Genomic DNA, 20,813 nt, shown 5'->3' on the forward strand with positions numbered 1-20,813 from the left:
TAGGGGCGTTGCCAAGGAGGGGCCACGAGGGGGGGCTCTCTTCCGGGAGGAGGGCAACTGCTAACCCGGAAGCGGTCGACAGTGCGGCGCTGTTTAAAGATGGCGGCGGAGGAACCTCAGCAGCAGAAGCAGGAGCCGCTGGGCAGCGACTCCGAAGGTACTGAGCAAGGGAAGGCCGTCCGGCCCGGGCTAGCACGGGCGATGCCGGGTCGCCGGTTCCCGCAGAGGCTGGGGGCGGGGCCGCCGGAGGCCGGGGGCGAAACGCACGGACTGCCCCTTCTTCCGCCGCCGCCACCTCCCCTCCCCCTCACAATGGAAGGAGCCGCCGCCGCGACCCCCGGACAGCCGGGCGAGCTGGCCGGCGAGCGAGCGAGCGGGGCGGGCCCAGGCCCGCGGCTCTTTCCCATCGCGCGCACCCGGGGCGGGGCCTGGGCCGTCCCGCCCCGCCCCCAGCCCCTCCACGCCGGCCGCGGGGCTCCCGGGTCCCCATCCCTCCTGTCCCAGTCCCTGCAGTCAGGCCGGGGCCTAGGCCGGAGCCTGCCCCCCGCCCCCCCGCCGCCTTTTCCAGAGCAGTCTGCGCCCGGGAGGGCGTCGAGTTACGCCGGGCCGCGGAGCACAAAGGACTGGGCGGGCCGCTCGGGATGCTGCGGGCGGTCAGGGGTTGTGAGCGGCCGCGGTGTGTGCCCCTGAGGCCTGCAGCCTTCGTTTCTGGTAGAGCCCCCTCTTCTGGCCTTGCAGCCCCTTTCCGCCTGCCTAGGCATTGTTTTCCTACACCTCTGGAGTTGGACCTTTCAAAACCGGTGCCACCCTCTTTCCACCCATGGTTAGGCCCTGGGGACTGAGTGGGTCACTTGGGGGTGGGTGGGACAGCCCTGTCCCGATGTAGGGGATTAGTCCGGGCCCAGCTGAGGATCAGGGATGCTCTGGCTCAAAAGGATTGGCCTGAAAAGTCATTCAGCACACTCACCTCCTTCTAACCAGACACTTGAGAGACTGAATGCTGGGGGACGCAGGCCCCCAGAAGAGACTTGTTCAGGATCACATAAGTTAAGAAACAGCCAGGACCAGAATTCAGGTCTCCTGGCTCCTGGCCAGTGGCTGAGGAGGGTGGGGTCCACAAGTGGATCTGCCAGTTCACTGGTGAACACTTAACAGTTTGCCTCCAAGGTCCTACCTCCCTCTCTTAACGTTTCAATAGAGGGGAGAAAGGTAGTGGTATTAGCCCCCTTTTATAGTTGAGGAAAGGCCTCTACAGGAAGGTAGCCGAGGAGAGGTATGATGATCAAGAGCTCAGACTTCAGAATTAGACATACCTGGGTTTGAGCCCAGGTCTTCGTTAGTTGTGACCTTGGGCAGATCATGTCACCTGTCTGCATTATTATTATTATTTTTTTTTTTATCTGTAAAACGGGCATTAAGAATACCCAGCACAGCAGAAGGAGGAAGGGTGTGACTGAGTAAAATGCAGGCTTATGGGAAGCTCTCATCCAGCCCAGAACCCTGCCTCCTCATCTCACTTCCCCCAAGAGACGCTGCCTGGCCCCAGAGCATTCTCAGGCGGCTGGGAATCGACGTTAGAAGGAGGGGGGGAAGGGAGTGTCAGAGCTGGATGAACACACCTTGGAGCGGAGCACACCTCAGCCCCCTCCTTTTTAAAGATGAGAACAGTAGGGGCTGGGAGGGGAAAGGACTTTGCCAAGATCACACAGTTTGTAGAGCAGGGTGTAAGTGAGACGCACACTTCCGGATTCCATGCCTGCTCTCCCTGGGCCGCTCTTGTCATTGGCCCAGCTGCCTGGAGTGGAGATAGCTGGGGCCCACTGTAATCCTTGGCTTTCTTCCTTCTTCCAGGTGTTAACTGTCTTGCTTATGATGAAGCCATCATGGCTCAGCAGGACCGAATTCAGCAAGAGGTGAGGGGCTGTGGCCAGTGGCCCTGTTGTGGGGAAGCGTAGGCTGGGCCTGAGGCCTATTGTTTATCTCTGCTTTGGAAGCCTCCTCCTCTCCAAGCTGTGCTGGGTACTGGATGTCTTTACTGGGGGGGGGGGGGGGGGGGGGGGGGGGGGGGGGGGGGGGGGGGCGTGGCAGGGGCGAGAGGACACTGTGCCACCGGGTAATTGCTCCAGCACCCCTCATTTAGGTGTTCTGGCTGTGAGGTGTGGGTCACTCCGTCCACTCCATCAGAGCATGATGGATTTCCTCCCCCCCTTGCAGATTGCAGTGCAGAACCCTCTGGTCTCGGAGCGTCTGGAGCTTTCGGTCTTGTACAAGGAGTATGCTGAGGATGACAACATCTATCAACAGAAGATCAAGGTGGGAGCCTGGCTGAGGGGGCAGGAAAAGCCCTGGGGGCCTGCTTCAAACCTGCTCCTCGCCGGCCTGGCCGCAGAGAGGGTAGCGTGTTGGGGGAGGGGAGCTGTCTGGCTGCTGGTTCTCGAGTGCAGACTCTGGAATCATAAGACCTTGATTCATATCCTGACTCTGCCATACAGCAGCTGTATCCTCGGCAGGTCCTTTAGCGTCTCTGAGCTGTGGGGCCCTTTTCTGTGAAGTCAGAATGGTTGTGAGGTTGGGGAGATGATGCCTGTGGGGGCTGGTGCAGACTGAGCAGGGGCTGAGGTCTCCTGCAGCTCCCTGTGGGGCTGAGGGGCAGGGTTAGCTGGGAGAGGCGGGGTTATGGCAGGGGTGGGTCCTGCAGCCCCTGGGACCTTTGTGGAGAGGTAGGTGGCGGCAGTGGGGGAAGAGACCTATGGGCCCGAGCTAGACCCAGCCGCATCACTTACAACCCGAGGTAAGACCCTTAACCGCTTGCTCTCTCTGTGAGTCAGGACAGTGGGTATGCGTAAACGAGTGTCCGGTAGGCAGAGCCTGAGGGCTTAGTAAAGCCTTCCTTGCCTCCCATGATCAGAGATGCTTAGAACCTTCCACCTGAAAGGAGGGGCCTTGGGTTATCCATATCAGTGGCCAGGGTAGGTGGTAAACCCCGGACATAACAGTTCTGCATCAGCCCACGGCAGGCAGTGGAAGCCCCTGGGGCAAATAGGAGTGTCCATGCCTGTCACTCCGTTGTTGTTTCCGGATCTGTTTTTCCAAAACAAGCTGGAAATAATGCTTTTGATGTAAATCTCCTGACTTCTAAGAGTAGGCAGCTAATTCAAATTTAAAATGTGTGGGCCAAACAGCACCAGGCCAGATCCAGCCGTGTGTGGCCTGTGGTCTACTCTGACTCCTTGCTCAGAGTGTTTGTGATGTACCTATGAGGACTCTGGAGGGATGAAGGCACTGGTTTTGGGGCCTGGCAGACCTGGGTTCAACTTCTGGCTTCATTTCTGGCTGTGTGGTCTTGGGCAACGCACGGAATTTCTTGGAGCCTCTGTTATTGTTCCTATTGAGTCATTCAGCAAACATTCGAGTGTCCGCTGCGTGCTGTCTTTGCAGGATCTCTGCCTTAGTGCCCCTGTGCTGTGCGTGAGCCCGCCTCCACCCGGGGAGGATCCTAAGCCTAGACAGCAGAGCCCCAGCAGACTCGGGTGACTTGGCTGCTTTTTGGATTGGGCCCCCATGAGGATTTAGGATAGTGGACATCGGCCCTCAGTGGAGGGCCTGGCACAGGGCAGGTGCTCAGAATGATTCTAGTAGCTTTTCCAATAGCTGCCGTGATTTGGCCTCTGTGTGCATCGTGTGCTGTGATTTACCGTCTCTGAGCGCATGCTGTGGGCCCGGCACTGTTTTAGGTACCGGCGGTAGAGTATTGACTGCACCCCACAAGTTCCTGCGTTCGTGAAGCTTACGCGTCCTTGTGGGAAGACACAGTAAGGCAGAGGTAACTCGGGTGTGTGCGTCAGAGGCCATCAGTGCTCTGGAGAAAGGTAAAGCAGGAAGAGAAGAGGGAGTTGGAGGGCAGGTGGTGCAGGCCTCGCTGAGAAGGGGGTGTTGGAGTGACAGACTGGAAGCGGCCGGGGGAGCAGCCTTTGGGCTCCTGGGCGGAGTGGGGCAGGCTGGGGCAGGGGGCGGTGTGGCTGGAGCAGAGCTGGGGAGCAGGTGGGGGCTGGGAGAGCGGGCGTGTGGCCAGGGAGAGGAGGAGTACTAGCAGGTTTCTCTGGTTACTCCGGCTCGGCTCCGGCTGCTGGAGCCGGAGACCTGGGAGGAGGCTCTTGCAATAAAGGCGCCAGGAGGAGGGGAGTGCCTGAGGGAAGCAGCGAGAAGCCCGGGAGACTCGGCAGATTGAGGAGCAAGCCTTTGGGTCTGCGTTGGATTGGACTGGGGGGAGCGGTGTGGTCAGTGGTCGGGATGCGCCCTCGGGCTGAACGAGGTGACAGGCGGTTTGATTTTGGAGTCAAATGGGAGTTGAGGACAGAGACGGGGCAAGTGAAGAGTTCCATTTGGGGCACCGGACTGGCTCAGTGGGTAAAGCACTTGACTCTTGATCTGGAGGTTGTAAGTTCCAGCCCCACACTGGGTGCAGAGATTACTTAAAAACAAACATTTTAAAACCAGTCAGTCACTCCCAAGACCAGTAGTGGCAAGAGACCGTGAGTGTAGTTCACGAGCGGAAGCGGTCCCGGGCCCGAGTGGGGTTGTGCCGTTCCCGTGGCAGGCACCGTGTACAGGTGTGTGGTGTGCCCCTCTTGTGGCACGTGGTGTCTTGGGGAAGGGTGCCGTGTGGTCTGGTGGCGGCCCTGACCTTCACAGGGTGAGGGGAGGAGGAGGACACGGCGAGGCTGGGGCATACGAGCCGAGTGAAGTGTGGAGGAGGGGGCCCGGAGGTGGTGTCGCGGGGTGGAGGGTGTCCCACGGTGGGTGACGTTCCCTCCCCCCCCCCCTTGTGGTGAATGCTGCTGAGGGGCCAGTCTGGGGAGGAGTGGGCTTGGCCCTCGGACTTAGGAAAGGCACGTGCGACCTTGACTAAAGGCTGCTTGGGTAGAGTTAGTAGCAGAAAAGTGGACGCGGTGAGCGCAGACAACTTCCGGAGCAGCTTCGCTCTAAAGGAGAACGGAGAGGTTGGGTGGGAGCCAGGAAGGAGTTCATGTGAAGCAGAGGAGTTTTGTTCTTTAAGCGAGAATTAGCCTTGTGGTGTTTGTATGCCGCTGAGTCTGACCAGGAGGGAGAGGAAAACTGATGGATGCAGGAGGAGGGGGAGGCTTCCTGGAATGCCGGCCTTGAGCCCGAGGGCTCTGATGTGGCCCAGAGGGGCGGCCTCGTAGCAGCCCCGGACCCTCCGGGGAATCGGGAGAGAAGGCCGCGGGCGGGTGTGTTGGTTGGTGCTTAGGGCTTCTGGGTGAAAGTCCTCAGAAAGAAAGGAAGCAAGGTCATTGGAAGGGTGGGCAGGGTGTAGTGGGTGGAGGAGAACGGAGAAGGCCTGAACTAGGCCGGGGCCTGCTTGCTGGCGGTGCCGATGGGCCACCCATGTGGGGAGGTTTGGCAGACAGGAAATCCCACCACGTTTGGGGAGGAAACCGGAGATGGAACAGGGCAGGGTAGCGTTTAGAAGGAGACCAGGCCTTGGGGCGCCCGGGTGGCTCAGTTGGTTAAGCATCCATTTTCGGCTCAGGGCGTGGTCTCACGGTTCATGAGTTCGAGCCCCACGTGGGGCTCTGTGCTGACAGCTCAGAGCCTGGAGCCTGCTTCAGATTCTGTGTCTCCCTTTCTCTCTGCTCCTCCCCGACTCACACTCTGTCTCTGTCTTTCTCTCTCAAAAAATAAACATTAAAAAAAGGGAGACGAGGGCCGCTGGTTCCCGCGGGACTGCTTGGTGTGGAGCCCAGCGCTGCACCCCCGTCCTAATTTGTTGGCCCTGGACTCTTGGCGTGGCTTGAAAGACTATCCTCTGAAAAGCTGTGTTGGACGAGGACTGATTGATATGCCCGTTTTTCTGCACAAACAGCCCTGCGAGCCCAGCAGTGTGGCATACCTGGTGGCTGGGGACAACTTTGGTGACCCGTGCAGCCAGTGTGCCCATAAGGGCACAGTTTCCCGAGGCCTTGGGGGTTCCAGTCAGCGGGTCTCTAGGTGACTGGCAAAGCTGGGTCAGCAGCCAAGGATGGCCGGTGGTCCCTTGGAGCTTAGTCGTCCCCGCTGTGGGGCGACCTTTGTTGGGGGCGGCCGGGGGCGGGGGGGGGGGCGGTTCTCTGGTCCACTCTGGTTCTGGCCTGATGTTGATGGGCATGGGGTGGCGGGGGGTGGCGGCTGCCTCTTTCCAGGACCTCCACAAAAAGTACTCGTACATCCGCAAGACCAGGCCCGATGGAAACTGCTTCTATCGAGCTTTTGGATTCTCCCACTTGGAGGCGCTGCTGGATGACAGCAAGGAGTTGCAACGGTAAGGATGCTGGCCACTCGGGCGCCGCAGGAGGTGGGCGATGGCTCCAGGAAGGGCCCCCGGGGCTCCCTCCCGCTCTCAGTGACCGGGAGGTGCCCAGACAGTGGCTGGGCTCTTGCTTTGGTCTTCTGAGCTGGGGGTGGGGGTGGGGGGCAGCGCTGGCCGGTTCCCCCAGTTCTGCGCCGGCCTCTCTGCTGGCCGAGGAGCCCACGCCGGCCTCCCTCTCCCTCCCACCCATAGGTTTAAGGCCGTGTCTGCCAAGAGCAAAGAGGACCTGGTGTCCCAGGGCTTCACCGAGTTCACAATTGAGGATTTCCACAACACGGTGAGCCCAGCCGCCCCCGTCGCCCTCTCGGCCGGGGTGGAGGTCGGGTGGCCTGGCCGTGGCGGGGTTGACCCATCTCCTCCTCCTTCGTTGTGCCCTCTGTGCCCTGTGGGTGGCAGTTCATGGACCTGATCGAGCAGGTGGAGAAGCAGACCTCCGTAGCCGACCTGCTGGCCTCCTTCAATGACCAGAGTACCTCGGACTACCTGGTGGTGTACCTGCGGCTGCTCACGTCGGGCTACCTGCAGCGCGAGAGCAAGTTCTTCGAGCACTTCATCGAGGGGGGGCGGACCGTCAAGGAGTTCTGCCAGCAGGTGCCGTCCCTCCCCTTTCTCTCTTATCTCAGGGTGGGGGCACCAGGGCCGGGGGTGGGCGTGTATGCAAGGGCGACGTGCTGAGAGCCGGGCCCGGCCCCCTCCCTGTGCCGCAGGAGGTGGAGCCCATGTGCAAAGAGAGTGACCACATTCACATCATCGCGCTGGCCCAGGCCCTCAGCGTCTCCATCCAGGTGGAATACATGGACCGCGGCGAGGGCGGCACCACCAACCCGCACATCTTTCCCGAGGGCTCCGAGCCCAAGGTCTACCTTCTCTATCGGCCTGGACACTACGACATCCTCTACAAATAGGGCTGGCCCTGGCCTGCCACTGCCCTGCCTGCCCTCCCCTCTGCCAGGCGCTAGACATGTACAGAGGTTTTTTGTGGTTGTAAATGGTCATACTTCACTCCCCTCCTCCCCCCGTCACACGACCTTCCACATTTTATTAAAGGGGATGCTGGTGGTGAGTCGCGTGTGTGCGTGTCCCTGCTCTGCTGCTGCCCGCCTGGCTGCTATGTGTCTGGCTGCCCCCTCCTCCCCCCCGCCAGGTGGGTTCTTCTCGACCTTCCACCTGTCCGTGTCCAAGCCTCCCCACCAGGAGCAGTTTTGAGGGGGCTAGGCCTCTGGGGGACCCCTCCTGGTTACTGGGGTTCCTCTTCCTTCCCTTCCGGCATCCACCCCCCCTTCCCTCCTTAGCTGGCCCGGGGGGCTTCCTTGAGAATCTTGGAAGTTCCCTGGGGACTTGCCCAGGGACCGAGGATCACCCAGGCTTCGAGCTGCTCCCTCGTAGGCCCTGACCTGACTGCACCTCTCTGTGCCGGTCAGGCCCCCAGACCTGAGCTGCCTGCCCTCCCATCAGGGGTCTGCATGGTCCAGTCCTGGGTGGAGAGGGCTGACGTGATGGGGCCTGGCTCGGGGCAGGTGGAGGAGCTGGGGCACCCCAGTGTACCCCCAGGTGGTGCCAACCTGGTGGGGGAAGGGTAGCCTTCAAGTCTGCGTGTGGTCCACGGTCCCGAGGTCTAGGCAGGGCTTGCCAGGCCACCGTTCCTCCCCTGCCCCTCCCCCTGCCTGTGCCTGCTTTGCACCCCCTCTGCTTGGGCCACGGTGTCTCTGCATTGCCTTCCTTTCTGCCTTCACCTCTCTTCTTCCCTCACCCCAGCACACATGGGGTCTTGGCCCCCAGGCTGTGAGCTCCTTGGGGGCAGGCCCTCAATAAATGTGAAGTGCTGCTGCCCACCTCTGCGGTCCGGCCCGTGCCTCCACCCGCCCGCCCTCGCCAGCCCTGTTAAGCCAGAAGCACTTGTCCACACCTCTGGGCTGTCTCCTTCCCCAGCCAGCACTCAGACAGTAGGAGCTGTGACAAGGGTGGTCTTTATTAGGAGGCTCCTCAGGCGCCGGGGGCTGAGGGGAAGAATCGGGGGGGGGGGGGTGTCCCGGGCCCAGCTGCAGGCTTCGGAGACCTGTTAGAGCTGGGAGCGAGGTCCGGTAGGCCCAGGCGAGTCTGTGGGCAGAGCAGAGCAGTTAGAGGGAGTGTAGGCTGTGGGCCTCCCCTTGTGGCTTTCCTGCGTGGGGGTGAGCAGGGGCAGGGAGTGGGGGGAGTGGCGAGCCCTGGTGTTAGTGGGCAGGTTAGTGGGCAGCACACGGCAGGCCAGACCCTGCTTACCGGTCCTGGGCAGGGTGGGCGGCAGGTGCCGTCAGGCTGGAAGGCAGAGGACAGTGAGAGCCTGCTCTTGAGGGGGAGGGGCAGGGGCAGGGGTGAGGGCTGACCCAGGTGCCAAGGGGTACGTACCCACGGGGAAGTAGTGGGGAAGCCGCTGCATGTAGATGCTTTCGTCCTTCTCCAGGAACACACAGATGATCAGCCGGTCCACCTGTGTCGGGACCTGCTCAGCCCGGGGTAGGGGTGGCCGGCACCCACACCCCGGCTCCGCTGTGTTATCACTGCCCCCACATCTACAGGATTTCACCTGCTTTTTTCTTGGGGGGGCGGGGCACCGACCCTGAGTTTGGAGCTCAGGTTGCACCCTTCAGGGAAGGGGTTCGTGGTGTGCACTCCACCACCGCCCTTGCTGGATGGGCAGGAGAGCAAAGTGGTCTCGAGGGAAGGGGCGGGGACGCAGAAAGGGCTGGTGCGGTCCTGCCACCCCACCCCCCCCACCATCTTGTCCCTTCGACTGGGCCCAGGACTCACCTTGTCCTTGTGTTGCTCCAGCCACTCGCGCAGCGCGGCCAACACTACCTCCGCCGCCGCCTCACTGGGGTAGCCTGGGGACCCGGCGGGGCGGGAGTGAGTCTGGGCTCTGGCCCGCCCCCTCCACGCCCCGGGACCCGCCCAACTCCACCTACCCGGCTCCGCTCCGCCCCTTTCACGCCCTCCCAGGCCCCTCCTCGCGTCTGGGCCCACCCACTTCCAGGTCCCGCTCCGCCCCCTTCTAGACCAACCCCCCTCCCTTCCCCCCCCCCCCCCGCCCGTCGCGCTCCACTCACCAAACACGCCGGTGGAGATGCAGGGGAATGCCTGGGGCGGGGGGAGGGGGGGGAGGTGAGAGGGAATTGGGGACAGTGTCACTCTCCAACCACCGCCTCCGAGGGGTCTTCTTCCTCCCGGTCTAGGCCGCCCCCCTCCCCCTCCCTGCCCCCGCCCCTCTCACCGCGGAGCGGAGCCGATGCTCCAGCAGCAGGTCGAGGCTGCTCAGGTAGCAGCTGCGGAGCTCGGCAGCCTGGCTGGCGCTGGGCTCTCCGTGGACGATGGGTCCCACCGTGTGGATGACATCTGCGGGAGGCGACGGCGTCAGACTGGCCGGGGTCTCCAAGCGGCCATCGGCTTTCTCCCCCCGCCCGCCCTGGAGAGGACAGGAAACAGGCCCTCTCCCCAAGTTCTGAGAGTCCCCAGGGGAGGACCCTGCCCACGTGGGTGCAGAAGTGTGCCCTCAAATGCTCTCGACAGAGACAGGCAGGCCCGCGCCGGGCCCCCTTCGCACAGCTGCATGGGCCCGTCTGAGCCGCGGGGCGGAGTGGGCGAGCGAAGTCACTGCCTCCTCAGCTCCTCTCACCGCCTCCCGCCACCTGCGTCCCGGTGCGTGCGAGGAGGGGCCGGGTCCCGGCACTTAAGGTTAGGAAGCGACCCCTGAGGAGGCCTCCAGCAATTGTGTGGGGGCTGCTCCCTTAAGCCCCCAGTTACACGAGGTGCCCTGTGGGGTCGGGACTCACACTTGGCCGGCAGCCGATAGCCGCCGGTGATCTTGGCCTTGCCGGTCTCACAGTTCTGCAGGGTCCGGCACTCGTCGGTGAGGAGGGGTCCAGCGGCCCGGTGGATGCAGCCGTCCACTGCAGGGCAGAGGGGAGTGAGCCGCGTCACGCCTGAGCCCGTTTTACAGAAGAGAAAGCGGAGGCCCACGCACAGAATACTCCCAACCCCCTCGGCTGGGCCAGGACCCACCGGGCACCGCGCGCGCCTTCTCCCGCCGCCTCCGGCTGCTCGCGAACGCCCGCCGCCCCTACTTGCTCCGAGGCGCGGAGGCGGGTCGCAGCGGGTCCCGGCGGGAAGCGGCGCGGGGCGGCCGGCAGGGGGCGCGCCCGGCCCGCCCTGCAGGTTCCCGGCCGTGCGGCAGGGGCGCGGGCGGGGCCGGGGCCTCCCCGGGCCGGAGTGGCTGGGGAAAGCGGGGTCCGCGGCGGCGGGAACCGCCACCCTAGCCCGGCCAAAGGGAAGGTCGCCCGGCTTTGGCCCGGAGGCGCCGCGGGCCCCGCGACCGGTGGCCGCCTCCGCCCGAGGAGCCCACGAGCGCCGACTGGCACCGCGCACCGGATCCCCAGGCGAGGCCCCTCCCGGCCGCGGCAAACTCTGGGACCCCCTTTACAGATGATGAAACCGGGGTCACCTAGTTAACAAGTGGCAGCTGCGGTGGGGGCCTCGCGCCTGGGTCTTCCGACCCCCTCCTCGCCCTCCTTGCGGGGAGGTGGACGGCGGATCCGGGTGCGCGCCCCTGCTCGTTAGCGAGCCGCCTCGTTAGCGCATCCGGCTTAATTGCGGCGGGCCCGGGCTTGTTTATCTGAGCGCGGCTCTGGGACCTCGGGCAGCGACCCTGGGGACGCGGGCCCAGATAAACAACTCGGGCGCCGCGGGAGGAGCGTCTCCTCCGCCCCTTCGGCCGGACCTCACCCCGGTGCCACAGCCTCAGTGGCCTCAGTGGCCCCGGCGGGAAAGGCGGGGCTCGGCTCTCGTCCCCTGGGCCAGCGGGGCACACCGGCAAGTCTTTTCCCCTGAGCGGCCACTGCCTCATCTGGACGATAGCGACGGTGACCCCCCCTTCAGGGGAGGGGTTTGCATCCTGGCCAGGAGAACGTGACCCACCTCTGGCAGCTCCCTAGCTCGCAGGGCACCCCAGGCCTGTGCCAGGAGCTCCTTGGCACCGACTGCCGGGGCTCACAAGGCCCGGCAGCAGGAAAGAGGCCTCATTTCTCCATTTTGCAGATGCGCACACCGAGGCCCTTCCTCCCTCATCCCATCCACCCCACCCCCAAAGTCTTGGCAGAGGTCCAGGGACACCAGCTGGACCACCCCCCTCTTTCTTCTCTTTTGTGCCCTGTGGGGCCCAATTAAACCTAATTTTGTGACTTCACTTAGAGCTGGCACCAGGCGATTTCCCAGAGCACCCGGGGGTGGGGGGGTGGGGTAGAGGAGTCGGGAGCCCTGGGAGGACCTCTCCCGCAAGGAGGGGTAAGGGCAACGGTGGCCCAGGGGAGGGCGGAGCGGGGGACCCAAGGCGGGGCCCCTGAGTTCCCTGTCCAGGCGGCGCTCAGGGGCCGCGCAGCCTGGAGGGTCACACCATGTCCGCGTGCAGTGTGTCCGTTCTGGGTGAGATGCCAGCTGACCACCCAGCAGCGTGTATGAGGCAGGGGCTGTGGAGCTGGGCGGCCCGGGGTTCCAGGCCCAGCTCTGTCAGTCACAGATATGTGTGGCCTGGAGCCTGTCACTTAGCTTCTCTGGACCCCAACTGCCCCATCTGTAAAGTGGGCTCCACCTCCTAGGGCTCTTGGAAGGATTAAGCGAGTTAATTTCCGTAAGGTGCTGAAGCCAGGGCCTGGCGTGGGTGAAGGTGGATGGGTGTTGACTGTCGTCAGGACGGTGGCATAGTATGAGAACGTGCTCCCTGTGGGGACACAGGGGAGGCGGCTGTCCAGGCGGGTGTCAGGGTGTTCGGGGCCTACGGGGGTAAGCACGGGAATGGGTCTGGGCCGGCTCTCCTGGGGGCCTCCCGCCCTGCCCTAATGGTGCCACTTGGCCCCTGGCTGCCTGCCGTCCTCCCTGCAGGTGACCTTGGCCTGCTGCGGAGGCTGTGCCCAAGTGCAGAAACACAGTAAGATCTGTGTTTCAGGGACTTAATGTTTCCTGCAGAGGTGGACAGGCCTGCAGTCAGGCCTATGGGGCTGACCTGGGGGCATGAGGGGGAGGGGGCACTCGGGGCTGGCAGAAGCCTCGGGCTGGGCCAGGTGACTGCCATGCAAGTGCCTAGGGGATCAGTTTCCCCAGGGCAGAGATGAGGGGCAGGCCCTGGGCCTCCCCCCTGCCCCATCCTCTCCCCAACAAGCCAGAGCACCGATGGGGCCCCTCCCACCTGCCCCCTCCCCGTCCACACACCACAGTTGTGCCAGAGGGGACTCTCAGCCTGCGGTCCGCACCCACAGGCCCAGGGGGTCACGCCTTCCCTGCCGCCCCATGTGAACCGCAGCCACCCCCCTTCCCCGCCCCCAGGTTCTGCTTCCTCGGCCCTGTCCTGGCTCTTACGTTGGGCTAAGCTGAACCCTGGAGGCTGCAGGAGGCACCTTCCTGGGGTCTCATCGGAGAGAGGTGTCCCTCCTCCCGCCCTCCACCTGAGCCTGGGGCTGCCTGGCGGGAGGGTGGTGACCCCGATTCATACCAGTGGACCCTCGATCCCCTCTCTGGGATCTTTGGCCACATGCAAACAAATCTCAAGCCTCCAACTCAACCCCTGTTCCAAGTCAGCAGAAGACCTGGGGTCCCTCCTGGGAAGACTGACCCATGATGCGGCGGGGAGGTGCTTCCTTCCAGGTCTCTCTGCCAGGTCCAGAACCAAGCCTTCCCCACAAGACTGTCCTAAGGGCTGCTCTGCCTTCTCCCTCAGTCCCTGTGCCCCACCCCACCCCCCCCCTCCTGAGTTGCAGCCTCTTCTGGAACACCTGCTGGGACCTGAGCCTGAGCGGTGCACACACACCCCTCTTTGCTGGTCCTTACAGCCACCCTAGGAGGTCCCACTATTTTTCCTCCCTTATAGAAGGAGAAATTGAGGCACAGAGAGGATGAGACTTGCCCAGGGTCACACAGCTGGACTGCTCTGCTTCCTCTAGGACCATAAAAGCCTTGTCTCTCTCTCTCTCTCTCTCTTCCCTTCCAAGCCTTCCCTCTCACCCTGGCTGGCCCCCTCCCCTTCCCTCCTCATCCAAACTCCAAACTCGAGGTCTGGACTCCCCCCTTCACTGCAGCAGGGCTCCTGTTACCCCCTCCCCCAAAAGAGGGACTTCAGGGACCCTGGTAGCTGAGTGACCTGGGGTCCCTCATCTCGCGTGACTGTTCAGCCACCCCCATGCAGCTGACCACCAGCTACCTCTGTCTGGCAAGGCTGCCCTGGAGACCCTCCCCGCCGTCCACCTGCCTCTCTGACCCCTTCCGTCTCCTGCCTGGGCTCCTCAGATGCTGCCGTCACCTGGGGGCCCTGTCTGTCCTCCGTCTGCCGCAGCCCTGTCCTCCCACCCCGTCCCAGGCTGTTCCCCCAGGTAAGCCCCGCTGGCCCTGCCCTCCTGCCCCCAGTGTGGCCTCCACACGGGCACGGGGTGGGGGCCGGGGGCCTCAGCTCGCACCCAGCCCCTTCCCCGGAGATCGGGGGTCAGGAGGGCCAGGGTGGAGGGCAGGGGCTGGAGCCAGCAGAGGCGGGCGGCAGGCAGGCTCCTGTGGGGGCCATTTGCCAAGGCGCTTAGGATCTGTTGGCGGCTATTTGGGGTGCTGTAATATTCATGAAGGGAAGATTAGATATTTAAATTTATTCAGCAATAAATGCGTCTCAGTGGGGGAGCATTCCTCATGCTAAACAAACAAGCAAGCAGGGGCTAATTAATTATTTACAGGAACATGAGGATGCCCGGGGCCTGGGGGACAGGGGGGCGGCTGTGGCCCTGCCAGAGGGCAAGAGACCCTGACAGGCCCAGGGCCGGCTCCCCTCCCCCACCCCCCTGCCCCTCCGCTGCCCCGTGGCCCTGGCCTCCTGGGTGCCCCCTCCTGGGATTTCTTGTCCCAGAAATCCTGCCTACAAGCCTGCTGGTGGCTTTGGGCAAATCACTTCACCTGTCCGTGCCGTGCCTCAGTTTCCTCATCTCTACAAGGTCCGTAACAGCACCTCCCTCCCCACTTGGCATGAGCCTTCCTTAAGTGAGGGAGTGCACCGAGGTGCCCTGCACTTTATCACTCTGTCACCTGTGTCACCTGTTTCAGATGGGGAGACCGAGGCCCGCCCCCCGCCTCTGTAGGCGGAAGGCTACTCTGCCTGTCCCTGAGGGGCCTGAGGGACTGATGCGCTGCAGGGAGGAGGTGGCACCCAGAAAGCCCCGGGCAGGGCGGGCTGGGACTGCAGGGGTGTGGGCTGAGGCCGGAGGGGGCCAGGGGAGGGCAGGAAGGCACCTGGCCTGGGCCCTGGGGACCACTCCCCACCCGGACATCTGACCCGGCAGGTCCCAGGGCCTGAGGAGAAGCCACCAGTCCGGCGACCCCGGTACTACGTGCAGCTGCCTCCCAGGTCCCAGCCGCCTGCACAGAGATACCGAATGCCAGGGCTGGTGGGGGCGCATGAGGAAACTGAGTCCCTGAGAGGGCACCAGCTGGGGCAGGGGCAGATGTCCAAGCTGCCGGTTCGCCTGCAAGCCCCGAACCCCGTGGAGGACGAGCTCGGCCGTAAAGCCTGGAAGAAGGACCCACCCCGGGGCCTTGAGCCCCCCGCTCCCTCCGTCCACGCTACGCTCATCACCTCTGGTCTCCGGCCTCGTCCCAGGCCCCGCGGAGCCGCCCCGCGGAGCCTGAGAAGCCACAACCCCACGTGGTGCCCCCTTGCCGCCGGAACCACCTTCGGCTTCCGCCCACACCCTCCCGGTCGCTCATTCAATCGACAAACCCAGGGCAGCCATGAGCTCTGTGACCGGTTTGGGCTGGGCCCGTGGGGGGAGGAGGCAGACCCCACCCTCGCGGTGCCAAGGCGGGTGGGCACCCCAGGGAGAAGAGGGATGGACAGCAGCTCCGGTCTGTGACGTGAAATTCATTACGGGGTGAGATCAACTCCTTAAATGGGGATTTGAAAACATTAGGCCCTCATTATGTACACAGCGGCAGTGCCTCATTCATCATGCAAAAATCACTCCCGTTATTGAAAATCCCCATGGCAGCTGCTGGCAGGGGCTGGGCGACATCTTGCCCGCTGGGGGTGGGGTGCGGGCCCCACAGGCCTGCTGGCCCTCCGCTAGCATCCCTGCGGGGGGCCTGAGTCCCCTTGTCCCTCCTACCAGGGAGGGCCTGCGCCGGGGCGGGGAGCACGGTTCGCTCCGGGGATTCGGTGACTCAGTTTCCTCATCTGGAGATATTAATGGCACGCCCCATAGCGCTGTGGTGAGGGTCTCGGGATCCCTCAGAGAGAGGCTCTATGCGAGGCCTGGCATCCGTGGCCGTGGGAGCTCAGTGTAGCTGGCTGACGTCCACACCACCACCACCATCAGCCCATCACCGTCACCATCTGGTGATGGCCGGGAGGCCTGGGGCCCTTTCTTGGGGAGGACTCGTCACTCCCTTGCTCATAAAACCTCCATGGCTCCCATGAGTCCATGAAATAAAATGCCCCACCCCAAGCACGGCTGGGGTTCACTCCAGCCTCCACCTTAGACGACTGGCCTCTGGTCTCTCCCACCCACCAACTGGGGGAAGGGCCCTGCGGTGGGGTGGGGGGAAGGCTCTGTGCAGGGAGGGGACTCCCCCCCCCGGGGGGGGGGGCTCTGCGTCACCATGAGCCCGGAAATGGGAGGAAATGAAGCTGGATAAGAGGGGAAGGAGATGGGCACAGGCGGGCCCTGTTCCGCCTTGGGAAGGCGCCTCTGAGGACGCGGCCTCTGAGCAGAGCCCCAGCGATAGAAAGCCTGGCTTTGGGAAGCTGGGGGAGGAGGGCGCCGGCAGAGTCCAGGGCTGGGGTCGGGGCTGGGGAGGTTTGGGGGGGAAGAGAGGGCTGCATGTGCAGGATTGGTGGAAGAAGCTAGAACTGATTCCATCCCAGCGGGAAATCGGAGCAGGGACGGGGGGTCTGGGACGGGCTCTGGCTGTGCGTGGGGCGCGGGAGGGCCCTTGGCTGTTCCCCATCCAACGCTCCCGCCCTGTCTGCTCAGCTCAGATCAGGGCCTCCCCCCGCACCACAGCCTGCGCCCCGCCACTCCACCCTGGTACGCGGTGGGACCCCAGACAAGTCTGGGCACAGGGTGCTCGGCCCTTGGGGCCCCTGCTTCCTCTGAGGCCGGCCCGGTCCAGGGAGGGCCACGGAGGCCACGCCGTCTGCCCCCTGTGCCCGCCGTGCCTCGGCTGTGGCCCTGGGCAGCTACTGGGCGGAAGTCGAGGCCCCGATGCTCCGCTCCGGGGCCTTGCTAATCCCCCAGGCCAGCTGGGCTCTGAGCAAAGGGGAGCCCGCGAGAGCAGGGAGAGAACGAGGAGGAGAAGGAGGGAGCGAGAGAGGACCAGAAACGGAGAGCAGGTGCATGGAAGAGAGACATGGATGGCGAGTGGGCAAGAGACACTGTGCGGCTGGGAGAGACAGAGCAGGGAGGGCAAGCGAGCAACTGAGGACAGAGACAGAGATTCAGAGACAAAGAGACAGAAGCCAGAGACAGAGACAGAGGCAGAGACATGGGGAGAGACAGAGACAGAGTCACAGAGAGGGAGAGGCAGAGACAGAGAGAAGACAGAGAGAGACAGAGACAGAGATTCAGAGACAAAGAGGCAGAACACAGAGACACAGAGAGGGAGAGACAGAGGCAGAGACAGAGAGACACAGAGATAAAGAGGAACAGAGATAGAGGCAGAGAGGGAGCGATAGAGACAAACACAGAGAGGAAGAGACAGAGAGGGACAGAGTCAGAGACAAAGGCAGAGACACAGAGGCAGAGACTCAGATGCAGAGACAGAGACAAAGACAGAGAGGGAGAGATAGAGAAAGAGGCGGAGATAGAGAGAGGCGGAGGCAGAGATAGAGACAGAGAAGGAGAGACAGAGACAGAAACAGAGGCAGAACTAGAGAGAGGCAGAGGCAGAGATACAGGCGGAGAGAGACAGATAGAAGGAGGGAAAGTGAGAGACGGAGAGAGGGAGAGAGAAGGAGAGAGGAAAGAGGGTCCCACACCCCTCACCAGGGCCACGGATGTGTGTGGAGAGGAGAAGGCGGGCCCCGGGTGCTGGGTTCAGCTCAAGCCCAGGGGCCACGGCGGTGGGCCAGGGCAGGGGTGCGAACGCGCGCGCACGGGGAGAAGGGGCCCCGGGGCACAGCCGGTCCACAAGCGAGCACCTCGCTTTGGCCAGGAGCTGGACAGACAGACACCCTGCGCGTGTCCCTCAGGAGGGTGGTCTGATCGGGAGGCAGCTGGTGCTTAAACAACCACACGAATGGGAGTCTGACGGCCAGGGGTGACAGAACGCCGGCCCACGAGGGGGGCAGCGTCTGCCGGGTCCCAGCAGCCAGGACAGCGTCAGAAGGCGGCAAGCCCTCAGTACGTGGAGCAGTAGGGGGCGGTGGCCGGGGGGCCTGCCCTGACATCGGGGTAACTAGGCGGGGAAGGTGGTGGTGAGGGGGCGGAGGAGCCGTTAGGCACAGGAGCAGCAGGTGCAAAGGCCCTGTGCCTGGAGAGGGCTGTGGCAGAAGCTGTGCCACCCTGGCTTCCTCGGGCAGGGGACGTGTGGGCCCTGGGGGTGTGGGAGACACACACGCTGAGCCGTGGGGAGCAGGGGCTGCGCAGGGCCCAGCGGGCAGGAGGGCAGGACGGCCGCACCCCCAGGCGTAGGAGTGTGTGGCTGGGCCGCTGACCTCCAGGAGGGAGGGAGTGTCCTTGGCAGTGAGCGCGTGTGGAGGGGACAGGGCGTGTGGAGGGGACAGGGCGGGAGCCCTGCCTGACCCCGGCCCGCCCCGCCCCGCAGGCCGGCCCTTTGGGGAGCTGGCCAGGCCGGAGCAGAGATGGCGGCCGCGTGAGCAGAGGAGGCCCTGAATTAATCTGTCACTAAAGCTTGGCCATGGCAGGCGCAGTCATGATTTAGATGAATAATTGAAACGCTCCGATACATTTATTATCCCTTTAGTGCAAAAGTGGCAGAGAAAGACGAGGGGTAATTGAAAAAGAACGCACAAATCTCCGCGAGAAAGCCGGCTCCTTATCGCCGAGTAAACATTTCAGTCCTAATAAACAGGAGAGACGCGCGTCAGGGCCCTGTCGATTCCCATCCTGATTTAGGGCCCGCCTCCCTTCTTACCATACAATAGGAGAGTGTTCAGGTTTGAAAAAAATTTGTATCGAGCCAGTAAAAGTCTCTCCAGGAGGGAGGCGGGCCAGCGGGAGTGGCCCCGGGTCTCCGGGTCTGGCTGGGAGGCCGGGAGGCTGTCCCAGCCCGTCCAGTCTTTCCCCACTTCAGACCCGGGGCCCTCCACCTGCTGGGCCTCTCTATCCCTCTCTGCCTGTCCAACTCCTACTCATCCTTCAGGGCTTGAGTCAGAGGCCCCCTCTGCCGGGAAGCCTTCTACCAAACTGGGTCTCTCTGAGGGCGGGGCCGAGGCCCGAGTCCCGAGTCCCCACCGCCACCCACACTCAGAGCCCTGGGAAGGAATGGGGGTGTGTGTGGGTGGGGGGGAGTTAGGGGGCTTCCCCAAGACTCACTGTGTTGCCAGAACGAGCCACCTTGGCCTCGGGGCCTGGTGGGGACCCAGCCCCACAATGAACCAGGCCGAAGAGTCCTGGACTCTTTGGGTTAAGTCCTTTTGGTCCCAGCAGCCCCTGGGGTTCTTGCTGAGGGTGGAGGTGTTCACAGACTCCCTTCCCTGCTCCTGAGGGGCTGCGGTCCCCTCCCACCCATAAGCACCCCACATGCGAAAACTGGGCTCACTATACCCAGGCCCCCTTTGGAGGGCCTCCTTCTGAGCCAGAGCTGCCCCAGAACCCCTCCCCCCAATTTATCAGGTGCCTCCCCCCACCCCAGTGCAGGGCTGTTGGACCTGTGTGCCAGCTCAGGGCAGGGCTTGGCATACGGAGGGTGCAACTACCCGCCCCCTAAACTGGCTTAGAAACCCCTAGAACACCGTCCCTGAGGAGAGTGCACTCTAGTGGGGAGACAAGCAGTAAGAACAAACATAAAATACACGGACGTTAAAAGGGATCAGTGCTATGGAAAAAGCCACAGAGCAGGGTGAGAGGGTCAGCACAGTGGGCTGGGGCCTTGGCACAATTTAAACACAGTGGCCAAGGCAGGCCTACCGTGACTGATGCCTGCATGGATGGATGGGGGGCAGGTGGATCGGTAGGTGAAGGGTAGATGGATGGGTGAAGGGGGTAGACAGATGGGTGGATGGGGGGCAGGTGGATGGGGGGGTAGATGGATAGCTGGATGGGGGAAGGATGGATGAGTGGAGGGGGTAGATGGGTGGGAGGTAAATGGATGAATGGGGAAGGAAGGTGGATGGGTGGAGGGAGTAGATGGGGGGATAGTTGGATGGGTGGAGGGAGTAGATGGGGGGTAGATGGGGGAGTGGAGGGAGTAGATGGGGGTAGATGGGTGGGAGGGATGGGGTTAGATGGCTGGGTAGAGGGGATAGGTGGATGGACGGATGGATGGACGGATGGATGGATGGATGGATGGATGGATGGATGGACGGATGGACGGATGGATGGATACGAGTAAATGGGTGAGTAGAGGGGTAGATGGATGAATGGAGGGTAGATGGATGGGTAGGGAGGTAGATGGAGAAGTGGGGGGTAGATGGCTGGGTAGAGGAGGGGATGGATGGGAGGGTGGATGGACAGAGGGATGGATGGATGGACATATGGATGGATAGGAGTAAATGGGTGGGTAGAGGGGTAGATGGATGAATGGAGGGTAGATGGATGGGCAGAGGGAATAGATGGAGAGGTGGGGGGGGTAGATGGATGCGGGCAGGTAAATGGGTGGTCATAGGAACGTAGGGAGTGGGTAGAGGACTGAATCCCCGCGGGGCTGGACTCAGGAGAAGAGGGAGAAACTTCCGCTGACGCCATGGGAAGACAGAGGTGGGTCTGGGCAGAGCCGGGGGGGAACTGGGCTGCCGAGTCCCAGACGACTCGTGCTTGTGGCTCCCACCCAGGCAGTTCTGGGGGGCTGAGGCTGGGTGGGCTGGCGGGCAGTAGAGCTCACAGGTGGCAGGCAGGAGGGCGGGAGACATTGCGTCCCCATCCCAGCCCCAGGCAGGCCCCAGGCCCCTCCCAGCCCCAACCTCGCCCCTCCCACGGTCCCCTCCCTGCCACCTCCACCTTGTTCCAATCACATTAGCAGAGTGACAGCCCCAGCGAACACTCACGGCGGCTCCATAAATCTCAGCTGGCGTTAAAAGGCTGGACTCGGGGCTCACTTCCTCCCGGGTCCCGGCCCACCCCATCCATCTCTGCGTCAGTCAGGCAGCGCTTGGGGCCTGCTCCAGCCTCCTCTCCCCCACAATGCTGCAAGAAGGGGAGCTGGAGGACCCCCAATATGCCTCCCCACTCCACCTAGCCAGAACAGGTGCCCTTTGACCCCCAGAGTGAGGTCA

At 63.2% G+C, this 20,813-nt stretch overlaps 2 protein-coding genes across 2 annotated transcripts in view; one reads left to right on the top strand and one right to left on the bottom strand.

Moving 5' to 3' along the window:
* Window positions 1-9: 9 nt before the first annotated feature.
* On the top strand, window positions 10-8,199 carry OTUB1 (OTU deubiquitinase, ubiquitin aldehyde binding 1). The gene is made up of 7 exons (XM_011286981.4): window positions 10-157; window positions 1,852-1,913; window positions 2,215-2,313; window positions 6,201-6,319; window positions 6,560-6,644; window positions 6,764-6,958; window positions 7,075-8,199. The coding sequence occupies exons 1-7, from the start codon at window positions 100-102 to the stop codon at window positions 7,270-7,272; spliced, it is 816 nt and encodes a 271-aa protein (XP_011285283.1). The 5' UTR covers window positions 10-99; the 3' UTR covers window positions 7,273-8,199.
* Window positions 8,200-8,316: 117 nt separating this feature from the next.
* MACROD1 (mono-ADP ribosylhydrolase 1) overlaps window positions 8,317-20,813 on the bottom strand; it is a 143,886-nt gene continuing 131,389 nt past the window's right edge. Inside the window, 6 exon segments of the mRNA XM_023239988.2 lie at window positions 8,317-8,464; window positions 8,753-8,834; window positions 9,155-9,228; window positions 9,451-9,481; window positions 9,615-9,736; window positions 10,174-10,290. Of these exon segments, the coding sequence (XP_023095756.1) occupies window positions 8,427-8,464; window positions 8,753-8,834; window positions 9,155-9,228; window positions 9,451-9,481; window positions 9,615-9,736; window positions 10,174-10,290 (464 nt within the window). The 3' untranslated portion in view covers window positions 8,317-8,426.

The sequence above is a fragment of the Felis catus genome, chromosome D1 (genome assembly GCF_018350175.1).
Source record: "Felis catus isolate Fca126 chromosome D1, F.catus_Fca126_mat1.0, whole genome shotgun sequence".
Taxonomy (NCBI): domain Eukaryota; kingdom Metazoa; phylum Chordata; class Mammalia; order Carnivora; family Felidae; genus Felis; species Felis catus.

Coding starts and splice junctions, on each gene's coding strand:
- OTUB1 (XM_011286981.4), top strand. CDS start 100: ATGGCGGCGGAGGAACCTCAGCAGCAGAAGCAGGAGCCGCTGGGCAGC. Junction 2,314..6,200: donor TCTATCAACAGAAGATCAAG/GTGGGAGCCTGG, acceptor GCCTCTTTCCAG/GACCTCCACAAAAAGTACTC. Junction 6,320..6,559: donor GACAGCAAGGAGTTGCAACG/GTAAGGATGCTG, acceptor TCCCACCCATAG/GTTTAAGGCCGTGTCTGCCA.